Raw genomic sequence first — 20,071 nt, 5'->3', positions numbered from 1 at the left:
TCTGGAGCACACAGAAATCGAGAACATTTGTGCAGCTTAATGGGAGAGAGGCAAAGCTCCTACAGCTGGAGGTGACCCTCTCAGGGCTCTATCCACCCTGTGTGGAGGGAATCAGTTCCTTGGAGCAGCCCTTCACTTGTCACTGATCCAGGGCCTGTCCCTGCACCATAAAGAGCATGCCTCTGAGGCCCTGGCCTTGGGAGGACATTAGAAATCACACAAAAGAAGAGAATAACCAAGACATTTTGCGAGCAGGAAATCAGAGCTTTATTATAACATGAAGAAAAGGAGGAAAAGAAGACTTGCATCCAGGCTGAGCACTTGGGGTGCTCAGTCAAACACAAAGTTCTTCCCAGGACTCTATGACCGTGATCCTTGTCACCCTTGCAGGAGAGGAAGTGGGGAGAGCCGTGCACCAGGCTGTAGCAAGCTCTTGATCATTCGGTTCCCCCAGTAGCTCCTCCACGGCCCAGGTCAGCAGCAGCCCCCAGAGCCGTGGCAGCTGCCAGAGCCGCCCGAAGGCTCACACTCACAGCAGTCGGGGCTCTGGTGCCGGCGCTGGTGGAAGAGACGGGGCCTGTGGTGGCTCAGGCAGCAGCCACCACCCCCAGAGCTGGGGCCACAGCAGCCCCCAGAGCTGGGGCCACAGCAGGAAGAGACGGGAGGGGGACATGGAGCTGGGCACTGGGGTGGGCATTTGGGGGGACACTTAGGTGGACACTTGGGAGGGGGCTGGCACTGCTGCTGGTTTTGCTGGCAGGACATCCTGGCAGGAGTTCAGTCAACCTGAAAGATAATAATGAAACTCTTTAAATATTTAAAACCAAGGTCCTAATTATACCTTTTATAGACTCAATTTATATGTAGAAGACAAATGATATTTAGATCATACAGTCACATCAGTAACCTGGAGAAAAAAGAAAAAAACAAAAACAGCACCTTGAATCTTTCCCCCAGATAAAAGTGCATAGATTAACAAAATCACCAGAATGAGCTTCTTAGTCTTCCTTTCAGGGGAAAGCTGGAATGGCTACATCCTCACAAGCCTGCACAAAGGGTTCACAGCCCCTGAAGTGCCCATTCTCTTAACACAAGCCTAAACTCCCTGCCAGACACCCTCAGGGGTGCTCTGGGAAAATGTTTAACAGTGAGCACTCCAGTTTAAATAAAAGCCTAGTTTGAAGCATTTGCCAATTTCCATGGTGTAAATGTTGGCTGTTTTCAGCTAAGCTACCAATGTGAAGACCTTGAACACAGAGCTGGGAAAGATGCTGCAGTTCACTACCCCAGCTGATGTGAGCCAGCTCCAGCAAACCCTGGGGATTCGAGAGTTTTCAGGCAGGCTGGGTCTTACCCCTGCTCAGCATGGCAGAAGTCAAGCACATGGCTCTCTTTCCCCAGCCTCCCTCCTTCCTCCCGTGCCTCTGTCCTGCTCAGACCCCTCTGGTCGCCCAGGTTCCCACTCACCCTGGTCACGCACAGGAGCACAGGCAGGGCCACCTCAGAGCAGGTGAGGTGCTGGAGCCAGGTTTGCCCTTTATAGGGCTCGGGCTTGGCTCCAGGAGGTGCAAGAGGTGGCTCTTGCACAACCAGACACGTGCTGCTGGGTCATTCCTGACATTCCTCTGCCTCCTGTCCCTGCAATCCAAGGAGGCCTTGGGAAGCTCCCAGGACCCTCTCTGGGCTGGGATCTAGAAGGGCTTTAGCCAGTCACAGCCTCCCCTAGGATGCGACCCTGAGGAGGTGACTTAGGGTGCCCAAGGAACGAACACCTGGACAAAACTCTGTCCCCTCATCTCCTTCTATGCTCGTCCTCTGAGGAAACAAAAGTTCTGATCCTCAGCTTCCCCTGGTCCCTTTGGAAATGCTCCATCGTGACTCCCTCATCGGAGCAGTGTCCCTCCCAAGTCCCTCTGTGGGTGCAGCCATCTCAGCTGGCTGCTACAGCCTTTGCTCCTCCTGGGCATCCTCCCTCACCACACGTCAGTGCTTCATTGTGACTTCTGGGCCTCACTGTGCAAAGTAGACTCAGTGGAGTAAATCTGAGTTTATTCTGCTGTCCACTGCAAGGAGGATGATGGAGAATAAGCAATTCCTCTAAAATCTAAACACTTCCTTTAGTGAGAAGAATTGCATTGAATCTTCAACTGGAATCAGAAAACCTGCAATTTGCCAAGTGGGTAATCTTTGGAAATTGCTGGAACATTAGGAGTATCAGTTCTCATACCTATCTCACTGAGCCATCTTGAATATTAAGTGGGAAGCAAGAAAGGGCTTAGCACAACCCTCTGTGCCTTAAATATGCTTAATAAATACATGTTTAAAAGAAAAACTAATGCTGTACATTGGGTACTTGCTCAGGTATGATGTGGAATTAATTGTCCACATAAAGCCCCTACTCTCAGAGAGCTTAACTCAACCAGGTACTTAGAGGATTTGAAAGCTTTCTCAGGAGGTATAAATTATTCCTTCTGTGGAAAGTGGGCTCCTTTCCTCTCAGGAAGCCGATGGGCAATCAAGGGTCCATTTATTCAGGGCTAGAACCCTGCATCAGATATATTGCACTAGATGTATTTATCCATTATTTATTCATTTATTTTAAATAGATATATTGAGAGTAACCTTCAAAACGTGCTAAGTGAATGAGACCAGTCACAGAAGACCATAGATTGTACGATTCTATTTCTATGAAATGCTTAGAAAATCTACAGAAACAGAAAGAAGGTGAGTGGCTTGCAGGTGCTGGAGAGGGTTGGGAGAAATTGGGGAGCGACTGGGTACAGGGTTTCTTTATGGGGGTGATAAAAATGTTCTAACATTGTGGTGGTGATTGCCCCAGTCTGTGAATATATGGAAAACTATTCAATATATACTTTAAATAGATGAACTGTATAATATGTGAATTATATCTCAATATAGATGCCAAAATAAAATTAAAGTTGAAAAAAGACTTACATTAACATCTCTGGTTAAAACAGAAAAACAGCCCCTGCCCTCACATTGCCTAGTGCCTGATTGGTAGGGGGAAGGGAGGATGGGCAGAGCATAGTTTTCTATCAACTGCTTGTAAATGAGAGAGTCTCTTGTTTATCCAAACCTATTTTCAGACCTGGCTCCTGCTCTCTGAGAGCTTTTAGTTCAAGGATAAAATAAATCAATAGTGTGACCAAAGCATTCGAAAGACATTCTTTGAAAGCCTGCAACATTCTCAGAGCATGTTTGTCCAAGCATGGGGATATACAGGTGAATAATAAGTGGCCCATGATGTCAAGGACTGCATAATTTAGTGGCCTTTATGAAGATGACTGTAGAAAAACATGGGCACCAAAGAGGATAATGTTTGGGGCTTGAACCTCCTGAGTCACAATTTCCCCACGAGACTGAAACACATTGGTTCATTCCACTGTCTTCATGGTGATATCATCCTCAGCTTCCTCATTCTCTTTGACAAAGATGTTTGTAGCAATGGGGTGAGTGGGGAATGAGGGAAGCAAGGCTGTATGTATGTGTACACGTGTGTGCATGCAAATGTGTGCGTTGTACTTACATGAAAGTGTAGGTGAACATGAGCATGCACATACATGAGAGTCTGGATTGAGATGGTGAATAAGAGATGGAAGAACTAATGGGATTCCATCATCTGGGAAACCAGAATCGGGGGATAAATATAGCTCTTTAACATGACCCCTTACCCCCCTTTATAGCTCAGAAAATGCTGGGAATTGGTTCACAAGTTAATGAAGAAACACGTGCTTGTAGATAATCTTGCTTCTCTCTCTGTAGTCCTCACACCATCATGTGAGACTCCTCTGAGCCAAGGAGATCCTTTGTCTCATTGTCCATGTTCCCTCAGGGACTAGCCAAATAAATGCTTAACTGCCCAGTGAGTGTTGCCTGGATGAATGAATGTGTGACCCCAAGACCACTCAAATGATTAAGTGTCATGAGAAGATGGCCCAGGGGTGATTTCAGACACTTCATTTGAAGTTCCCTTTATCCTAAAGTCACACTCCTATAGGCCGGTCTCTCCATCCATCTCCTTGATTTGTCTTTCTGGGAACTTAAACTCAATATAGTCTAGAAAATTATCCCTCACCAAACACTGGAAGTTTATTTTAGCCACAGTTCAGGAAAAAGCCTTACCAAGTTTCTTGATTTCTCTCTCATATCTGTTCATCTAATAGATTTATTAATTCAGATTTTTCCTGCACTATAGCCCTTTCGACCTTCTTGCCAGTACTGGAATGGTCTGGTGCTAGCCCAGTCTCCACTTTCAAAAGAGTAAGTGTGGATAGAAGGGTTTATTAAACTATAATTTTCAAAAAGTTAAAAGCATGATTCTCATACAAACATATAGTGGGTATATATCAAAGATTTATTTCACTCTGTAAGAGTGAAAATAGCTTCTGGGAGCTTATGGGAAGTCAGCAAGAAATTTCCAAAGAATAGGAGTGGTCAACTCAAATAAATGACAGTGACAAAAAATCTCAATCAGTGGAGGTTTATTAAGCCAATATTTTGAGGACGAATCCAGGAAAAACACAAACTGCACACAAGCTGTGGCTACTTCTCCTAAGGGAATGTTAGAACCTTCAGCATTTTAAAGGCATACAGAATGAAGGGAAAAGGCAGGAAAAGGCAGAGGGAGGGGAAGGGTTAGATGAGGTGGGGAGGGTGATATAATGGTGACATGCTTATGAGGCCCAAGAAATCTACATTTTACATAAAATAAGGGAGCAAAGGAAGCATCAATTATGTAGATGTCCCTGAGTAGGTGGAAGAATGTCTGATTCTGTTTTGTCTCCAGTTCTAGTACCTGTAAGATAAACTTGCCCTTCGTTATTAGCGTGAAATCAAACAGGCTTTAGTTTTAGGTGCTAGACATAGGCAATAATTTGCATGTCCTTGCTTATGGGAGGTTAGCAAGAAATTTCCTTAATGAATAATCTGTGGGGCCTGTTTTTCACAGGAGCCTGAGGGTTTTACCTTCTCTTTTGCCTAAGGAGTTGAGGGAGTGGCCCTGAGACTTTGATTTACTTTTCACAGGAGAGACCAAAGTATACACAGTCACAGGGAAAAAAAAGAATGCTGAAATGAGACTGCAAATTTAGATACAAAACTGGTTAAAATCTTAAAAGGCAATGAAATCTTTGGGCTATATTTTCTATAGGACACAAATTATTTGCAACTTATAAATCTTCTACAAGTTAAACCTAGTTTTACAGAGTCTTGTCCTTAATAAAAAGTAAATATAATAACATTGTTGGCATGCAATAATTGAATTGGCAGAAATTTGTTTTCTTTCCTTGTGTTGCATGAAATAATGGTGCACCGTACGATTGGTGTGCCTTGCAGAATCCATGAAATACAGTAGCTAGGAATTGGGTATGTAGATAGAAAATGTAAATGAAATGATGATAGACTGGCATTGGCATTGCTTTAGCATATTGTAACAGAATAGTCACCCCTGCTCCCTTAGATATGGAAAGGAAATACTGAGAGTGGGGAATATGTAACAGAGGGAATGGCCTGGAAAACTTCCCCCACTCTTTTGGGAACTGTGGCCTGGCCTGCATCCTGAGGCAAGTTAAGTCTTCTGTTAAAACTCCCAGGTAGTGCCAGCCCCCCAGGTGGATGACTGGCAGAGTTCATAGGCTTTGTTTTAGGCAGAGATGGGATGATTAGAATAGTTAACCACAGTAATTTCCTGAAGCCAAGAACCTTTCCTTTAAAAGTTCTGTATTTCTGCCTAGGTTCAGGAAATTTGGGATTTTGTGATGAGAAGGTCTACCATGTTTCCTCCTTTGTCAGCAAAGTAAACTCTCTTTCCTTCCTCCCCAACCCGCTTGTCCTCCTCGTTCTTCTCATTCAGCCTCGTGGAAAAGTGGCCGAGCTCTCAGTAACAATATGTTGTGTTGTTAGGAATGTCACTCCTAACACTTTTAACTCGGGGTGGTATGTTTCATCACAGATACTAAGGTGTTTTATAAACCACTTGTCAGCACATGGTAAATAGGTTTAAAGAGCGAAATTATTCCTGGCCTGGGTTTATTTCATCTGACTTAATTTTTCAATTCACTTGCAAGCTCAGATACATTGCCCCAAACCCCCAGCAATGCCAATGCCTTTGAAGTGCCCTCCACAGCGCCACTCCAGCACCCAGCCCGTGTCCACTCCAGATCTTCCCACTGCAGCACCGGGTGACTGCAGCACCGGGCCACCACAGGCCCCCAGAGCTCCAGCAACTGTGCAGGGTCAACAGTCTGCTCTATGCTGTACTCACCACTCCTCCAAGGAACCAAAGTGCAAAGACCACGGCCTCCCAGCTGCACACACCTTCTCCCTCTCTCCAGTCCTCCTGTCAGCCCAGCCTTGTTGGAACTCAGGGGTTTACCAGGTAGAAATTTCTATTTCCCTGGTATTTTCCAAAGGTCTTCTAGAAATTTGCCTTTACCCCAAGTGAGAATAAAATTATCATTTCATATTCCCAATGTGTTCTGATCACTGTCAGCCTCTCTTCCATCTCTTGGGCCATATTTCTAAGGACCCCCATGTGGCCTTTCAGTCCCTGGGATGGTTACTTTTATGTGTCAATCTGGCTAGGCTGCGGTACCCAGCTGTTTGGTCAAACACCAGTCTAGATGTTGCTGTGTAGGCATTTTTTAATGTGTGATTAACATTAAATCAGTAGACTTTTTGAGTAAAGCAATTTATCTTCCCTAACGTGGTGGGCTTCATCCAATCAGTTGAAGCTCTTCAGAGTAAAGATTGAAGTTTCCCAAAGAAGAAGAAATTCTCCTCACTGCAATGCAGAAACATTGTCTGTATTTCCAGACTACTTCCCTGCAAGAGTTTAGTCTCAAGACTGCATCATTAACTCTTACCTGAATTTCCAGCCTGCAGGCCTGCCCCACAGATTTTGGACTTAACAGCCACCAAAACTGCATGATCTGATTCCTTAAAATGAATCTCTCTCTCTCTTATTGTTTCTGTGTGTGTCTGTGTGTTCTTTTTCTCTGCAAAACCCTGACTAGTATATTTCCCTTTTCTTCCCTGTCTTCCCATGAGGCACACACTGAGTGGAGTTGTGCTTTTGAGTCAAGCACTCATATATATGTGTATGTATGTATGTGTATGTATATATACATATACACACACACATATTTATACATGCATGTATATAAATGATAAAAAGAACATAAATATAAATAACTATGTTTGTTGACCACTTATTTGTTCTAGGTATTGTCCTAAATGCTATGCACATATTATCTCATTCAATCTTCATAAAAATCCTGTGATGTAGGTACTTTCATATCCCTGATGTGCTAGTGAGAAAACTAAAGTTCCTAAAGTAAAGCAAATTGCCCAAGTTCACACAGCTGGGAATAAAGCTCAATTTAACCAAATACACACACGCACATGCACACATTCTCAATTACTTCAATATAATATCAACATGTTTCTCAATCTAAAATGAGAACAAATTTACACACAGATTAGATGCACTAGCATATATATAATCAATCTACAGTGGTATTATATGGGAAATGAAAGGCCACTAAGCTCTCTTTGGATGTGAGCATCACAACTAGTCCCACAGTGTCAGATCATCTGTCTGGCCAGATTTTCAATTCTTTATTTGATAGGGCAGATTTTCTAGGTCATTTATAAACTATGCTTTCTAAATCCCTCTCTCATACCAAGTCTTTGACAACCTCATTGTCTGCTTAGCCTCTCCTTTATGCAATATCTGTGCACTTGATTCTCAATGAAGACGAAGATAGAACCAATCCTTCCTCATGACTCAGGCAGCGCTATTTATAGGCTATCATGGGATAAAACTATTTTAATTAGGTATGATCACTACACATACACACACACACACACACACACACACACACACACACCAATGGCCTCACTGCCTATGCCCATTTATAGCCAATATTTGTATCTTTTTTTTTTTTTTTTTGAGACAGAGTCTCACTTAATTTGTTTCCATTTTTACTAGAGGCAGGATCTCTCTCTTGCTCAGGCTGGTTTCGAACTCCTGCCATCGAGCGATCCACCCATCTTGGACCCCAGAGTGCTAGGATTATAGGCGTGAAGCACTGTGCCCCAGCCTGTATCTTTTTTATTCACTGGAATTAGAAGATGTTTTAGATGAATAGGTCAACACTAACAAAACATTGTAATGCAACTATTGCAGATCCGTGCCTTGGAATACCCTTGAGCAAGGAACTACTTCCAATGATTCTGTGCTGAGTAAATTAGATAAAGATTAAGCAATTCTTATGAGAGCAAATGAGAGAGGGATAGGCTGGGTAACTAAAAAGAGCAAAGAGCATCTCCAAAGGGGAAAAAATATAAAGATTTTCTTAGATTGTCTCCCATTAATAAGGTCAAGAATCAGAGTTCATTAATTCACTCTCACATATACTCAGCAAGTATTTATTGACTATGTGGCCAATTCTGGTGGTACAACGCGATATAAAAGAAACATAATTTTTGCCCACATTAACTATGTCCCAATGGAGAAACATAAATTTGACGAATAAAAGAAAATCTATAATTACTAATTACAGTTGATCTCTTACAGTGGTTGAATTTTTCAACTTTATAATGGTGCAGAAGCAATACACATTCAGTAGAAACTGTACTTTGAATTTTAAATTTTGACCTTTTCCTGGGCTAGCAGTATGCCAAATGACACTCTCTCAAGATGCTAGGCAGCAGCAGCGAGCCACAGGTCCCAGCCACCTGCCATCATGAGGGCAAACAACTGACACTCTACAGTGTACTGTGTTGCCAGATGATTTGCCCAACTGCAGGCTAACGTTAAGTGTTTCGAGCATGATTAAGGTAGGTTAGGCTAAGATATGGTGTTCAGTAGTTTAGGTGTATTAAATTCATTTGGGGCTGACGATATTTTCAATTTACCATGGGTTTATCTGAATGTAACCCCATCATACGTAAATGAGCATCGATAAAGGCATTCCAGGTGGGTGGGGCCATTCCACTGGAGGTCTTCAAACATTGCTGGGAATTCCCACACTGAGACCTAACCATATTCCTCAGGCCCTCCCTTAATAACAATTTTAGAGGTCCCAGAGATGGGTACTAAGATTGCTTAATAGCTCACTCAGAGGGGTCTACAAGCTGGAGGAGCTGGGTCTGGGAGACAGCCCTACCCCAAGGTTGTAATCTCGATCACTGCACACCTGGAAGTGGGCTTCTATTTTAATGTGTGGATGCCAAGAGGGCTTAATTAAATTAGCTTTACCTGTGCACAAAAAGAAACTAAGAATTAGAGAAGGTGACTATCTATTTCCTTCATCTGAACTCTAAGAAGCCAGGGTATTCCTTTGCACAAATCCTCTTTTAAATAACAACTAACGCAGACACAAAGACTGAATGCAAATTTATAGATTAGTCTCATATTTTAAGATTACTTATGAATCAATGTCCAAATTCATGTTTTTGTATGTACAAGGACACTATCTATCATAGTCAGTTAAAAATAATTATTTAAAGGGACATCTTGAACATATTGCTCTAATAAGATTCTCCATTATTACATTTCCATTATTATATTTCTAATCTATTTGTTTGAACAGTGTGTCCGTATTTTAGGTTATTTTATTTTATTAGAACAAAGCATCCATGTATTTTTTTATTTGTTTTTATTTCAGAATATTATGGGGGTACAAACATTTTGATTACATGATTTGCTTTTGTGCAGTTTGAGTCAAAGTTAAAAGTGTGCCCATCACCAATATAGTGTGCATTGTACACGTTAGGTGTAAATTTACCCATCCCCTCTTTCCCACCACCCACCTGCTTGGTTTCTGTTGAGTTTTGATCAATTAATTCCAATTTAGTTCTGAGTATATGTGGTGCTGGTTTTCCCATTCTTGCAATACCTCACTTAGAAGAATGGTTTCTGGTTCCATGCAGATTGTTACTATTAGTAATGGTAGTAGTTCATCATTTTTCATGGCTGAGTAATACTCTATAGCATACTATAGAGTAATACTCTATAGCATATATATACCACACTTTATTAATCCACTCATGTATTGATTGGCACTTGGGTTGATTCCACATCTTTGCAATTGTGAATTGTGCTGCAATAAACATTCAAGTGCACATGTCTTTTTGATAAAAAGACTTTTTATTTCCTTTTGGTAAATACCCAATAGTGGGATTGCTGGATCAAATGGTAGGTCATATATTTTAAACAGTTAATTCCTTTATATTTGGTAGGTTGCTTTTTCTTCTATTCCTCCAAAGTTAAGAACCTAGCAATCTGTTTAGAGAGAAGTAGAACTTGGTAAGTAAAGTAGAAGCATAAATTTAAAAAAAAAAAAACAACAAAAGAAAAACAGGACCAAGGAGATCGTGAAAATATTTATTGTGGCAAAGCAGCTCGTTCAGCACAATAACATCCAAACACAAGGACAGCATGTTTTGAGCCCAGCCCCAAAGTCACTGTGCCAATGGCTGCTTCTGAGGCACAGTCCCAGGGTAGCAATGCTTTTGGCCTTTTGGTTACTCAACGGATGCTCAGAGCCCAGGTGGGCAGCAGCTCCAAAGCAAAACCTGGAGCTCTGATGCCACGGTCAGCTGAGCCCACAGCAACCCTGAAGCTAGGGCCACAGCAGGAAGAGACTAGAGCAGGGCATCTTGGGAGGGCCCTTAGGGGGACACTTCGGTGGGCACTTGGTAGTGGGCTCTTTAAGAGGAGGCTGGCTTGGCTGCTGGGTTTGCTGGCAGGCCATCTTGGTGGGAGCTCAGTCAATCTAAAACCCAAGAAACATGTTTATAGACTTGTGAAATCTTAGATCATTGTTTCCTCCTTTGGAATCTACCCTGAGGCTGCTGATATCTTGAGCCAATCATGACCACACACACACACACATACATATTCACCCAAGGCCTCCAACTTGTTCATTTTTATATCTCTAAGATATTGCACAGTTGTCACAGAGAAGATGTTCAAACATCTAGAGTCCCCCACTAGAACGGAAACTCCATAAGAACAGGGATTATCTTCACTTTATTGCATATTTCTATATTCCAATGTCTAGAACAGCACTAGGTAATAGTAGAAGCTCAATATATGAATAACATATGAATGAATAAATGAATGGGAACAAAAAGAGACAAAAATAGGCAGGCAAGAAGGGAAGTAAAGAGAGACAGAATTATATCCAAGGTAGAGGAGAAGATATCCAGTGGCAGTTCATGGTAATACTGAATATCACCATTTTCCCTGTGTGCATGTGGCATCCTCTCTAAGCATCTACAAGCGTGTCTATGAGATATGAATGTCTGTGATAAGTTCTCCCCGGCCAGCTGTCTCCATTGCCAGAGGCCAGACGTTGACAAGAGTTTAGACTGGCGAATCACTCCAATTCCCAGGGGCTCTAATTTCCGGGCTGGATCCTACCAGATCCAAGGCAAAAATCTCTACTTCTATTCCCCTCCCTACCTCTTCCCTTTCCTTTCCCCCTCACCTATTCAGCTGCAATCTATCCAGGTTCCAAAAGACCCACTCACCCTGGTCAGACCCAGATGTGGACTGAGCAGTCCCTGAGGTGTCCAGGCAGATGAAGAGCAAGGGCCTGATGTGCATTTTATAGGCACCTGCCTGACTAGGCTCCAGGTGAGTCATGGCTCTGGGCAGAGCAAGAAGTGGCTCCTCCCACACCAGGGCACCTGCAGGATATTACAGGCATTTCCCTGCCTTGTCAACCCATCCTTTTCAGGGAGACACAGTTATTCTTCTGAAGCTGCAGACCTAAACTTCACCAAAGTACATTCTTTCCTAAGCTGGAACTCCATAAAGCAACATGAGAATTCCTGGCCCTTGAGCCAAGAATTTAGTTTCTCATGACACTGTGGTCCTATTACTTCTTAGAAATAAATAAATAATTTCCTCTCTTCCCAATTCAGCCCATGATCCAACTCACCTTGGTCCTTAAGAAATGCCCCTTTAAACCCATGGGCCAGCTCCCATCTTTGAGACTGGGCAGCTCTCAGGTTCCTTTCTCTCTGTCTGTCTGTCTGTCTGTCTGTCTGTCTGTCTCTCTCTCTCTCATTCTCTCTCTCTTGCCCCTCTCTGTCACAAACATACTAAAAAAAAAAAACTATAACTTTTTAAAGTTCTTCTAAATAAGGGATCTAGTACATTCACTGAATGCTGATGTTCTGTGTGTCTATCAAAGGCTTTCTATAAGAACTGGATAATTATAGTCTTTTATACTCTTTCTCTTTACAAAATCTTCCCAATTTTAAGAAATTACAAGTTTTTCTCCTTGATCTAACTTAAACACATGGCATTGCAGTGCCTCTCTACTAGCAAGTACTAGCAGATAACAAAATAAAGAAAGCAAAAAGGAAATTTCAGAAGTAGGATTTCTTAAAATATCAGGTATAATTGTTTTATAAATGTATAGACATTTTTATTTAATAGGTCTTATTTTCTGCCAGTAAAATTGTTACTAGTTCACAATATGGAAGAAGTGTATCACTATTTCAGAATATTCAATTTGTCCACCTGTCCTACCACGTAAACCTGTTAGAGAATTTATCAGTCTGTGTCCATTCAGGAAAACAGAAAGCATTCTTATTTTGACAGAAATAATAAGGAATGAGTTAAACAAGTATTGGAGGACCAAAAAGACAAATGGGGAATCCTGTGGTAACACAGAGTAGCTATTACCACACCTGAGGCTGAGGAACAAGGGGCCAGGATGGGGCTCTTGAGAGTTAGGAATTTAGAGGAGGGGACCTGCAGAGCTGGAACCTGGACCTCTAAGGCAGGGCACTGGCTAGCAGTGCTGTCGTTCCTGAGGGAATGAGAAGATGACAGTTCTGGGAGTGTGGGAAAAACTGGGAACAGGAATCACCTGCTGCTACTAGATTGGAAAAAAAATCTCTAGGGTGATGCTTGCACCCCTGTCTTCCTTCTCCAGACTCATGTATCCCTCTGGCGCCCCCTGCTGACAGTCGCCTAACAAAACTATACCCACAGAGCAGAAGGTGGTTTGCAAAGCTCAGGAGTCACCAAGTATAGAAACATAGGGTTTGGAGCTGAGACAAGAATTCAACCAACAGAGAACTGCTGAGGTAGATGGATAAGATGGAGAACAGTGTTTCCGGCAGGGATGCTGGCATGATTTCATGTTTTAAAAGTGCAGCATGAAGTAGGAAAATTAAATGTGACTCCAACTGGGGGTTTGTATAGCTGAAAAATGGGAAGGGAGAGATTGTATTGGAAAGCCAAGTTGTAGGCAGCAGATAAAGTTGAAAATTAAAAGAATCTTTATTTCATCAACTTCCTTCTACTAGTAGTAAGGAGGTACTGCAGGGCACAAGTACAGGAGCAAGTGAAGAAGGGAGGATGGGCCGGGCGCGGTGGCTCACGCCTGTAATCCTAGCTCTTGGGAGGCCGAGGTGGGCGGATTGCTCAAGGTCAGGAGTTCGAAACCAGCCTGAGCAAGAGCGAGACCCCGTCTCTACTATAAATAGAAAGAAATTAATTGGCCAACTGATATATATATAAAAAATTAGCTGGGCATGGTGGCGCATGCCTGTAGTCCCAGCTACTCGGGAGGCTGAGGCAGAAGGATCGCTGAGCCCAGGAGTTTGAGGTTGCTGTGAGCTAGGCTGACGCCACGGCACTCACTCTAGCCTGGACAACAAACCGAGACTCTGTCTCAAAAAAAAAAAAAAAAAAAAAAAAAGAAGGGAGGATGATAACACGATCTTCCTCTACCACAGTGACCCAAATGGGAGGGCATCACTGAACACTCCAAGTAAATCCTGGATTTATCAAAGACTTGAAAGTGGGGAAAAGCATGTGTCTGTCTTTAGAAAATATAAGAATATATATATATGTATATATATATAACATGTTATCTAAATGGGAAAATAATTCTAAAACTTAAAACTAATGAAAACATAAATATGTATACCCAGAAAACAATGAAATATAAATGGGATTTTACAAAATATGAAAACATTTGCCATAAATAAAGCAGAAATGTACACGAGTGAAAGTTAACTGTGAACAAATGAGCTTCGATGTGTGTGTATATTAAATCTAAATAGAGAATGGGAATGAGCGATATTAATGCTCTGATAGGATTCTTAAACTGTAAAGAGCATGCTGCAAGGGAAATTTTGGCAGTCGACATTCATGTACTGCCCAGGTATTGCCTTGCCCCTTTACAGTGCTTTAGTACACAGTGTCCACCCCACCTCCCACCTCCCACCTGTTGGTTTTTCTCGCCTTCAACAGCCAGCACCTGCAATTCTTTATCAGTGCCTGGGCTGTCCTTGGGCTACCGGAGACACTTTGCCCACACATGCAGGGAGCTGGAAGTGCCAGGGAATGTCCAGGTATGCTGACCCCAAAATTCCCTTCGTTTTCTCCCATCTGAGAATGTCTTTATTTCACTTTCATTCGTTAAAGACATAAAATTCTTTGCTGGATATAGATATCTGGTTGACCACTGTCGTCACTGTGGTTACTGTTGTTTTCTTTCAGTACTTTAAAAACGATGTGCTATTTTCTTCTGACCCCTGTGGTTTCTGATAAGAAATCTGCAATAATTCGAATCTTTGTTCTTCTTTTAGTAATGCATCATTTTTCCCTGGCTGCTTTCAGGATTACTCCTGTGTCTTTAGTTTTTAACTGATGTTACTAGGTTTCTTTGAGCTCATCTTGTTTTGGGTTCACTCTGCTTCTTGAATCTGTATGTTTATGTCTTTCGCTAAACTTGAAAAGTTTCAACCATTATTTTTTCACACATTTTTTTCAGTCCCACGTTACTTCTTCTCTCTTACTGGAACTCCAGTGACATAAATGGTAGATCATCCGATATGGACTCACAGGTCCCTGATGCTGTTAATTTTCTTTTAGTTTTTATTCTCCTTTATGTTCAAATTGAATCATTTCACTTGATCCATTTTCAAGTTTACTGACTCTTTTCTTCGTTGTCTCCGTTCCGCTATTGAATTTATCCAATAGCTTTTTCAAAAATTGCAATTTTTGCATTTTTCAGCTCTAAAATTTTCATTTGGTACTTATTTATATGTTTTCTTGCTGCATCTTTTTATTTTAACAATGTTTCTATATTATTCATGATTTCCCATTTAAACATTTTTATAATAGCTGCTTTAAAGTCCTTTTCAGGTAATTCCAACTGTTGTGTTGTCCAGATATTGCTCTCTGTGGATTGTTGTGTGAGTTGATATTTTCATTGTTCGTCTCCCAAGTAATTGTGGTTGGATGATGAGCATTTTTACATTTTAAACAAGACTCTGGGTCTTATTTAAATTCTATGGAAAATGTTGATGTTTTTGTTTTAACAGGCAATTAACCCTATTAGGCTCATTGTACAAGTTCCAACACACCTCCTATGTGATGGGATTAAGTGTGATGTCAATTAAGTATTGAAAGTCTTTGCAGTCTCCTCTTATCTGTTTAAAGTTAGTGCCAAGCAGGGTCAGCCTAGTGCCTGGGAGGTAAAATCCCTGTTAAGTAAGTTCTCATATGTTTTTGTTTACTACTTAGGACCACATCCTTGCAGGTGTGTCCTGGCAGTGAACTCTGGAATTCACAGACAATTTTGTGGGGTCATTTTCTTGAGCGTCTTTCTCTCCCTCTGTAATCTCCCCAGAACTTTCAGGTTCTGTGGGGCTCACCTTCATGCTTCTTCCTGCAAGAAATTGAGCCTCTTGCTACCCTGCTCTGCCACACACTGATAGCAGTATGCCCATGTCTGGGCCCAAGGAGTGAGAGGACAGAGACAGAAAAAAAGCAATAGAGGTTGACCCCACTCTCTTGAGATCACAGCTCCACCAAATGGAGAAAAATTGTTCCCCTTCTCACAGTTTTGTCTCCTGCCAGCCTCCTCACTGCCTACTGCCACTGCCGCCATGGCGTTGCCTGAAATGTGGGGTATGAAAAGACAGAGATTGAAATGGGGGACTTCTACACTGTCTCAAAACATTAGGATTTCTCCTTTTGCTCCTTAAGCCAGAACTTCTGGCTTCTCCTAAAGTGCTCCTTGTGCCCCACAGTGCCTATTTTCAGGCTTCCAGCTCCATTAATTTCAGGCCAAGAGATACCAGAAGAGAAAAAAGTAAACTCACAACCTTTTCAGTTCTACTTTGATCCTTGTGCCCTTCCCCTATCTGCCAGCTGCTGTTTCAGAATTCTCAAATAGCTAGCTCTACGCAGCTTCTCCAGGTTTTGTGGTTGCATTGAGTGGGGGAAGAAGACTTCTACTCCACCTTGCATGAAATAAGAGACTCTGAATTACAGTTTCAAGTATTAGCTCTCATGCATTGTCTTCCTTTCCTTCTTCAGGCATACAAATTATATGTGTGTTAGATTTCCATTGTCTCTCTTGTAAGTTTCTCTCTTACTGTCTGATTCTTTTGGGTTTTTTTGTTTTTGTTTTGTTTTTTTGTTCTTTTTATATTTTCTATCTTCTCTATCCCTTACTATACTTTTAGCTATATTTATGATTCCTTGAGTATCTCATAGATGATTTTGCCTTTTTCTTTAATTTCTTTCTGTACCAGTGTGTTTATAATACATTTAAAAAAAAAAACAGTACTGATCAGGAGTAGAAGTGTTGATGAATTAAGAATCTATTTCATACAATATTAAATGAACTTCATGATATATATTTGTTTTAAAAAAATCGATGAGTCATTTCTAATACCTCTGATCTTAACGGAATCTTTTTAAATGCTTGTGATCTTTCTTTATGCATTTTGTCATTTAGGCCTGTAAGTTCATATTCCATTGGGGAGTATTAGAGACTCTCACTAGAAATAATTATAAAGGAAGTTTTCTGAGTCTGTGCCAAGACCTTGGTGAGGTCAAGGACTGGATGGTGCACGATGAGCCCTGCTCTGCAAACCTAATCATCAGGAGAAGACTTTACTCTCAGTACTTCCTCGCTGCTACCCAGGCGGAAAATATCACCTGCTTTTTAGATTACAATCCACCAGCCCCTGGGGAGCTAGAGAAGGAGGAGTGAGCTGTGAAAGCTCAGAGCCACTTAATTCCCACCCATTTTCTGAGTTCTTCATGGGAACAGGATTTCTCTGTGTTTCTCTGGCTCTACTCCTGACAGGACTTGGTAGCTCTCTGGCCACCATATCCCGGGGTCTGAAAAGGGTTGCAATGGAAATTTGGCAAATTTTCTTATTCTTAAAATAAGGAGTACCAATTCTAAAATAGGCCCCAAAAAACCCAAAACAAAACAAAACAAAATAAAAACCCAACCCTGGCAAGATTAATCTAGGTTTTTTTTTTTAAAAGAGAGAAAAAATACAATTAAATAATATGAATTTTTAAAAAGTTATGTATCTTCATACTGGCAATAAAGCAGAAAATAAAAATATAAAAATAAAAGACCATCAATAAGCATATACTTCCAAAGCATATAGTTATTGAAACTTAGATAAAATGGAAAGTGTACATTAAAAAGTATTATCTACTAAAATAAGCTCAAGAAGAAAAAAAAAGCATTAGTTGTCTTATAAATAATAAAGAAACTAAAATACTATTTTAAAACATTCCCACAAAAACACTGGCCTAAATAATTTTTATAGTCAAATAGTATGAAACTTACAAGGAGTATACCATTTCAAATTTTTTTTAAGGATAGTAGGCATAAAAATTCAAATAATCATTTAAAAATAGGTTAGCATTCTATTATAAATTTAAATTTAAACTACTATATACATAAATATTAATCAATTCTGCTCTTAAGAGACATGTGCAAGAATACTCAGAATAAAGAAAACATCTGAAAACCACAAACTACCAATTTGTAGGGAATAAGATATATAAACTGTGGCATACACACACAATATGATTCAGCTGTCAAAATGAACTACAGTGAAATGCAATAATGTGGACAAATCTTAGAAATATAACATTTAGTATAAAAAGAATATATATAGCATGATATCTTTTAATAACTTTAAAACAATATATTTTAATGAAATGTGTTAATGTGTTAAAACCATTTAAGCAGGAAAGGAAAAATAATTATTATTTTATTTATTAAATAAAATGTGTGATAGAAGGATAGATTTAGATGAACAGATACATGAACATGTAAAGAAGGCCATATGGAATGAAAACGAGAGTGTTGGATTATGATTAATTCAATTGTATGCACTAGAGCTCTATTGAAACACCATAGGGAAAATCACAAAATAGGATCATATACTGGTAATGCTTTAGCAACAGTTAAATTTAAAGAATAGAAGGCACTCTTTCCCATGACTGTAAAATCTGTGATGGAAGGAATGTGAGGTTCCTGTCCTTTCAACATCCCGTGTGGATTTTCTAATTGTCCATGAATCCAGAGAACAGGGGCGGGAGGACAGGAGAGCCTGTGCACAGACCCACGAGCATGAGGAAACTGTGGTGAGCAGCGCTCGTGGCTCAGGGAACCATGGTTACTACAAACATCTCTTCACAGAGAATGAGGAAACTCAGGATGACAACACCAAAGACAAAGCTGGACTACTCCAGGTATCCCACAGATCTCATTGCAAACTAGTGATTCAAGAGGTGAGATTCAGAGCCATCTTCTTTGGATCTCGTGGCCTTTTCTTGTGCAAAGAGTATCTTCAGAGATTCCAGTGGACTGTGAACTTCTCAAGGTCAGAGCTTGTGTCTGATTCACCTCCAAACCCCAAATTCCCGACATATGTCCACAGACCCCATCCAACATGCTAAATGAATGAATGTCCATTTAACCAAATACTTTGTTCATGTGCTGATTTATTTCACCCTTGACCTGAAACTCTTGGAGGGTAGGAACCATGTCCAAAAATAGTTAATAAACAAATGGAGAATGGGGCATGTCTGGGCCAAAAGAGATCTGGAGGTCATCCATTCTCCTCTTTATGTGGGTGCCTCAGTGAGGGGGAAGTCTCCTTCATTTGGTCACAGCTCCGCCCCTGTCCCTAGCACAGTGAGTGGTACATAGTGTGCTCTCAACAAATGAATGAATTAATCTATTTCCCAAACTCTTCCCTGCTTGCTCAATGTCAAGCTGAATTCAATCCCATAGTCAACATCATCCCTGTTCCTCATCCCCAGCAGTAACTGAGCTCCCAGCTCAGAAGCTCCCCGGCATGGAAACTTTTCCCAGGGCTCTGGTATACTTTAGGGATAAGGCCCTTGAGAGCTAGAACATAAGTACCTATCTCTAGACACCCCCCCGTCCCCACATTAAGCCTAGATGCTGCTCACTTTTTTATTTATTTATTTATTGTATTTTCTTTTATTATTATTTTATTTATTTATTTATTTCGAGACACAGTCTCACTCTCTTACCTGGGCTAGAGTGTCATGGCGTCAGCCTAGCTCACAGCAACCTCAAACTCCTGGGCTCAAGTGATCCTCCCGCCTTGGCCTCCCAGAGTGCTAGGATTACAGGCGTGAGCCACCGCACCTGGCCGCTGCTCACTTTTTTAACATGCATTATTAAGCATCTTCTATGTGCCAAACATATGCTAAATCTCATCACTTCTTAGTTAATGTTCAAATCAATGAATAAAATTATAATTTTAAAACAGAATGCTGATGCCTAGGAAACATGAGTGATATTTCAAAGGTCATGTAATTAAGGCTAGAATTTACACAGAGATCTGAGCTCTATAGCCTGCCTACCTCTTGCCACATCAAGAGTTCATAGCTTTGACTAAATAATTTCAGTCATCGTTATCCTTACAACTAAAGGAAATTGACACAACACAGCTGCTTAGAGGACTTCCAAGGGAGGAGCAGGGACCCAGCGACCACGCTGAAGGGCAGGTCTCAGGAGGATGGCTAGATGGAGAGGATTCTTCCCAATCTAAAACTCCAGAGCAGCCAGCCTGGGCATGGCTGGTGCCTAAAGCGAGACCTAGAAGACAAACCTGGAGGATGGGAGGGAATCAGAATGGACTGTTTCCACAACAATAAAGAATAAATACAAAATAATATAGCCTGTGGTTTTCACTGATATTACCCAGAGTG

The 20,071-nt window shown here is 41.2% G+C and overlaps 1 protein-coding gene across 1 annotated transcript; it reads right to left on the bottom strand.

Annotated features, from left to right (window-relative positions):
* Nucleotides 1-474: 474 nt before the first annotated feature.
* LOC142876897 (late cornified envelope protein 2A-like) lies at nt 475-765 on the bottom strand. The gene has a single exon (XM_076011155.1). It carries the CDS (start codon nt 763-765, stop codon nt 475-477), a length of 291 nt encoding a protein of 96 aa, XP_075867270.1.
* Between the last annotated feature and the right edge of the window lie 19,306 nt (nt 766-20,071).

The sequence above is a fragment of the Microcebus murinus genome, chromosome 2 (assembly GCF_040939455.1).
Source record: "Microcebus murinus isolate Inina chromosome 2, M.murinus_Inina_mat1.0, whole genome shotgun sequence".
In the NCBI taxonomy this organism is placed as follows: Eukaryota; Metazoa; Chordata; class Mammalia; order Primates; family Cheirogaleidae; genus Microcebus; species Microcebus murinus.
Note: the sequence above shows the minus strand (reverse complement) of the source record. Positions and strands in the feature narration are given on the sequence as shown.